The following is a 6,439-nucleotide window of genomic DNA, read 5'->3' as shown; positions in this document are numbered from 1 at the left end:
ATATTTCTTTTGAATATTACATGTTAGAAATGGCTTAGAAAATGTTTTATGATTAATAGTTATTTTCACTCATAGTGCTTTATCTTTTTCAGGAAAAAGCAGTTGATCCTAAGACACGTTTACTTATGTATAAAATGGTCAACTCTGGAATGTTGGAGACAATCACAGGCTGTATTAGCACAGGAAAGGAGTCTGTTGTCTTTCATGCTTATGGAGGGAGGTAAATGAACACAATACAATACCATTCTTTCTCCCCAAAGAAATGTTGCATGTAAGCAGAGTAATTTTAAGCGTTAACCGTAGAAAGTCTAGACAATATAAAGATGTAAAAAGAAAAATATAATCCTAAAACCACTAGTTAGAGAGAAACATTAATTATTTTAGGTAAATTTGTCTTGTCTTTTTTTTCAATGCACATATGATTTTTTACACCGTTGCAGTCACACTAGATCATATAGGCTTGTATAAGTGGTGGTGCAAAATTTGAACCTGGGTTTGACCCGAAACCCATGGTCTTTTCATATGGAGCCCTTTGGTACTAAGTTGGGGAGGACATGCTTACATTCATTCTGATTTCTTTCTTTAAGGAATCATTTTAACTCTGATCCTTACTTTAAGAAATACTAGCTTTAAATAATGCTTATATTATGTAAGAAAGCTTCATTTAAAGATTTTATGTCATTTTAGATCTTATTTTTGTCACAAGGGCTTAGGTTAGTAATGAATACCATGGGGAAGAGAGACATTTTATAAAGCAAAGCCTGTTAGTGAATGTCCTTAAGCTCAGGAAATGAAGTCTTTTGGTTACTTACCACTGAACCCCACCTGTAATGTACTGCCTCAGCTATTCCTTTACCTTAATATTGTTTACAATATGTTAAAACAGATTACAGGTATTGTTGGGTCGGCACCTGTGGCTCAAGTGGCTAAGGCGCCAGATATATACACCTGAAGTGGCGGATTCAAATCCAGCCGGGCCCACCAAACAACAAACAACAATGACGGCTGCAACCAAAAACTAGCCAGGCATTGTGGTGGGTGCCTGTAGTCCCAGCTACTTGGGAGGCAGAGGCAAGAGAATCACTTGAACCCAGGAGTTAGAGGTTGCTGTGAGCTGTGATACCATGGTACTCTACCCAGGGTGACAGCTTGAGGCACTGTCTCAAAAAAAAAAAAAGATATTGTAGTAATTTTTTAAGATTTAAAAGGCATTTATTGTGTTTTAAAAGAGTATTCAGATGATCATTGGGTAAGTGTAAGGACTTGGTTTCTTGATTAACTAGTCTCTCTTTCTAGATAAGCATATACACTTGTATAATAATACATCAGATTATATTTTAAGTTCCAAAATAAAAAGGGTCAAAATGAGTGTTAGTATAAAATAACTTATGAGCTTATGTTTTCCTTTTTTGTTGTTGTTGCAGTTTTTGGCCCGGGGCCAGGTTTGAACCCTGCCACCTCTGGTAGATGGGGTCAACACCATACTCCTTGAGCCACAGGCGGCGCCCATGAACTTATGTTTTTCAAATGATGTGATCTGAAGCATATTACTAAACTTCATTAATTTTATTTATTTTTATTTTTTAATTTTTTTTTTTTAAGCAGAATCTCACCCTGTCCCCCTGGGTAGAGTGCCATGGCATCATAGCTCATAGCAACCTCTAACTCCTGGGCTCTAACTCTTAGGCTTGAGCAATCCTCTTGCCTCAGGCTCCCCAGTAGCTGGGACTGCAGGTGCTTGCCACAATGTCTGGCTAATTTTTCAATTTTTTAGCTTTTACTCCCAGCTGAGGGTTCTCTGAAACTAAACAAATACTATTTTAAAATAGTTCAGATTATTTTAAAATAAAAGCTTACTCATGATGATAAATTAAAACTTTATAGAAAGGGTTAAAATGGACAATAGCTTTCATGTTACCTGCTGTCACCTCATGGGTCTTTAGAGGTAACCTCTATAAATAGTTTTTAATCTTTTAGAAATTTTTTTACACACATGTCCTTCATTTTGTTCATATAAAAGAGATTATACTCTACATTTAGGATCTTAGTTTTGTTCAGTTTTTTGGTTAATATGTTATTCTATGTTACTAGTTTATGCCACCTTAGTTTTTAAAATAGTACATTCCATTGTATAGAATGTTGTAGTACATATATCTTAATGTGCTTTTGCAAAATATCTTTAAGCTATTATAAATTCCTAACAGAAATTGCTGGGGCAAAGATTAATAATGCATTTCCCCCCCCCTTTTTGTTAAGTAGTAGAAGGCCACATTGAATGGGGAGTGCCTGATTTTGCTCACTGGGTTCTGAGCTGGCTTTTGTAGCAAGGATGTTTCTTGATTTCTTTGATTTTTGAAAAATTTATTACAAATTTAGAAAACTTTTTCTTGTAAATCATGCCAAAGACTAGAATCTTGGATGTGTGTTTATCTTTTAATGGTAGAGCAAATGTAATTTTCTTTACGAGCTAGTCAAATTTGCAGCATATGTGTATTCTGCATGCCAGTAGTAATTGCCAAATTGCCCTGTGAGATAATTCACCAATTTAGACTGCTACCAGCAGTGAACCTCTTTCCCTGATCTTCACCAATGCTTAATGTTATCAAACTTAATGGTTTTTTTTTTCACAGTACATGAAAAGTAGTATCTTAGTATTTTGGTGTGCATTTATTTAATTATGATTAAGGTTGTACATTTTTTCCAAGTGCTTTATTAGCCATTTGTATTTCTTTTTCTTGTCAACTGTCTTGCTTATCCTTTTTCCATTTTGTGTTATGCTTAGTGATACTCCAATATAATGAATGATCTCTCTTTCTTTCTGGTGGAATTGGTATCATACTGTGGCATTTCTGAGTTAGCAAAATTAGGGAGCATTTAGTTTTCTACAACTGAGAGTAAATTCTTTTAAAAGTTTATTGGTTTTCTGTGCTGCATAACCAATTGCCACAAACATAGTAGCTTAAAACAACACTCATTTATTATCTGATAGTTTCATTTGACCAGAAGTCTGGGCATGGCTTAGCTGAGTTCTCTGCTTAGAGCCTCACATATGGCAGCCACCTAGATGTTGGCCAGGCTGTGTGCTCCTTTTTGGAGCTTGGCCCCCTTTTCCGTTGGTACCTTTTAGTTCCTTGGGGCTATAGGATTGAGATCCCACCACTTGTGGGCTGTCAATTGGGAGCTGGTTTCAACTCCTTAAGGCTCCTGAGTTCCTTGCCATGGGGGCCTATTACAGACCCTTTCACATGGTAGCTCATTCCTTCAAAGCCAGCAGAAGAATTCTCACTCCAGTCTGCTAAGAATAAGTCTTAGATAGTGAAATATAATCATGGGAATGACTAGACTAAGATTGTTCAACCTTTCCTTTTTTTTTTCCTCTGCTACACATTGGAAGAAGCGTTTCTTTGGGTGACACACTAAATACACAAATACTAATAAAAGCTGCATACTTTTTTTACATGCATACTTTTCTTGATATCTAATATCCTACACCACATTAAAAAAAAATGTCCTCACAAAATCTGCATGGGCCACAGATTGGACACCCATGGACTAGACCATCACCTTTACCATATAACATAACTCAGTGCAGCTGGCAGCTATCCCACCCACACTTAAATGGGGAGTCTCCAGGGTATGCCTATAAGTGGGCATCTTGGGCGCCATCTTAGAATTCTGCCTCCCACAAAGCTCTTCTGATTTCTATCACTCTTAGGTTGGCCAAGCAATCAGTAGTTACTCAAATAGTAACTTGTACTAGATTGTACTAGATTTTTTTAGGGCATAAAATATAAGACACATTTTCTACTCTGAGAAGAGTTTATGTTATAGCCAAGATGAGAAAATTACAGTAAGGATCATTATGGTCCGTAAAAGATAATTACATAATAGTTATATGCACATGAGACCTTATGTGGGATAGGAATAGAGAACAGAACAAGATCATTGCCTGTCAACGTTCAGAGAAAGCATCATGATGAAGTTAGAGCTCAACCTGGTTTTTAAAAATAGGTTTAAAAAAATCTAGTGTTGAGTACAAAAGTCTGGTCATAGAATATATACAGTATATCATCTATTTAAATTTTTAAAGTCATACAGAAAATAATATATAATGGATATTTATAGATGCTTATGCATGCATATACTTAATGTATCTTTTAAAAAGTGCTAGTAATACAGTATTCATGACAGTGATTGCCTCTGGTGAGCAGGGATGGGGAATGTTGCCTCTGGTGAGCAGGGATGGGGAATGAAACTACCTGAGTGATAATCAAAGGGAACTTAATCTTCATCTGTTAATATTTAATTAATGTTTAATTCTTTAAGACAAAGGCTAAGAATGGGAAGGTTGAAATTTAGGCACTGAGTAGATTGGAAGGTATACGTTTAACAATAATAGGAAGAAAACCTGTATTAGCAAACTTGAAATTAGTAAGGAGGACCTTAAAAGCAGGGCAGAAGGTTGTGTCATTTGCTAAGAAACAGGATGTTTTTCAGTTGGAGAACGACAAGTTGCATCTTATAATTTGGACTCTATGCTAGAGACCTTCCAAGTAAAGAATCTCTTTTAAGGGTATTTTTGATAGGGCCTCGCCTACAGTGTGGTTATACTATTCCTGTAATAGGGAGTTCATCATCTCAAAATCTAGCCTCTTCAGTCATAATGTCTTTAAATTATTGGAAATTTCTTCTCTGTATACAGTCTCTAATCTTTCTCCCTAAAAACTTAATTGTCCATTCACCACTATCTGAGTAGCTACTATGTGCCAGGTACTGTATTTTGGTGTGTATAATGTACACTTTTTGACCTAAATTTTTGAGAGGAAAAATAAGGATATGCATTATGCAAATTGGTAGTACTAATTCTGTATTTATATAAATCTCTTTTTAATTCTTTTCTTTACGCTTATGTGTTAAAAATAGAACTCTTCATTCAGAAATAAATGCTAAGATTTCTTTATAATGCAAAAAACAAGTACTTATATATAAACAAAAATTTGGATTAAAAAATTAAAACAAGGCTCGGCACCTATAGCTCAACCGGCTAAGGCGCCAGCCACGTACACCTAAGGTGGCGGGTTCGAATCCCCAGCTCGGACCCGCCAAACAACAATGACGGCTGCAACCAAAAAATAGCCGGGCGTTGTGGTGGGCGCCTGTGGTCCCAGCTACTTGGGAGGCGGAGGCAGGAGACTCGCTTGAGCCCAGGTGTTGGAGGTTGCTGTGAGCTGTGATGCCACGACACTCTACCCAGGGGGACAGCTTGAGGCTCTGTCTCAAAAAAAAAAAAAAAAAAAGAAAATTAAAACAAAAAAAATGTTTTTTTCCTAAAAGTTTGGGCCAAAAACATTGGGGTGCATTATACATAGGAGCACATTATACTACGTACACAGCAGAATACAATACTCTTAGGTAATGGGGATACAGTAATGAATGGTGCAAGGAAGGTCCCTGCTGTAATACAGTGTGCTTCCCCCCACCCTTAAATTTCCTCCACTACAATAATCAGGTATGTGCTTGCATGTAGTTTAAATAGGGTGATGTCATAGTGACTAGTAGGACGGGAGGCTTATCTGGTGAAGTGGCATTTGAATGACACATCTAGGATATATCAGAGATCAGGAGAAGGGTGTTCTGGACTAGAGAACAGCTAATGCTGATGCCTTTGGACATGTTCAAGTTGTATCTTTGAGGGAGTGACCTAGAGCAGAGTACGTGAAGCGGGGAGAGGAAGCTGGAGAAATAAGCTTGGTTAGGTCAGGTAGGACTTCATAAGCCTGCGGAGTCTGCTCTTTATTTAATTGTAGTGGGAACCAAAGCTGTGAGTTGGTTTTTATTTTCAAAAGATTACTCAGATTGCTTTGTGGAAAATGAATTATAGGAAGATAAGAGAAGAAGCAATAAGATCAGTTAAAAAGTTACCTTGGCTTAAATGAGAGATGGTGGGGCTTGGACTCAGGAGGTGGTAGTGGAAGTGGAGAGTCGAAGAGCGCTTGGTTGTGCTTTGAAGGTAGAATGAATACTGCACACTGTTGGATTCCAGGCTAGAGCAGCTGGTGGTGGTCCTGTTTACTGAGCCGAGAGCCTGAGGAAGGGGAGGGCTAGGGCACATTTATCAAGAGTTTTGTTTGGGGCTTAATTAAATTTGAGATACCTGTTAGACATCCAGATGATGTCAAGCAGGAATTGGATAAATGGGCCTGAAGTTCTAGGGAAAGTCAGGACTGGGATAGAAATGTGGGAGTTATCTATATACAGATAGTATTTAGAACTGTTGGTAAATGAAGCTGCCCAGGAAGTGACCAGGGTGGAGGATCCCAACCTTTTGAGACTAAATGAAGGAGTGGCTAGCTGGGAGAATATGGTTGGTAGTTTGATTCAGATTCTGTCCTCTGGAAATGTAGTTCCTGGCTCGGCGCCTGTGGTTCAGGCAGCTCAG

At 37.6% G+C, this 6,439-nt stretch overlaps 1 protein-coding gene across 1 annotated transcript in view; it reads left to right on the top strand.

Annotated features, from left to right (window-relative positions):
* RIOK3 (RIO kinase 3) overlaps nucleotides 1-6,439 on the top strand; it is a 24,407-nt gene that overhangs the window by 9,354 nt on the left and 8,614 nt on the right. The window contains exon 7 of the mRNA XM_012802067.2: nucleotides 93-220. Within this exon, the coding sequence (XP_012657521.1) occupies nucleotides 93-220 (128 nt within the window). The remainder of the gene's footprint in view (nucleotides 1-92; nucleotides 221-6,439) is intronic.

The sequence above is a fragment of the Otolemur garnettii genome, unplaced genomic scaffold, assembly GCF_000181295.1.
Source record: "Otolemur garnettii isolate 467f Iridium unplaced genomic scaffold, OtoGar3 scaffold00012, whole genome shotgun sequence".
NCBI lineage: Eukaryota > Metazoa > Chordata > Mammalia > Primates > Galagidae > Otolemur > Otolemur garnettii.
This window is presented reverse-complemented; position numbering and strand designations above follow the sequence as displayed.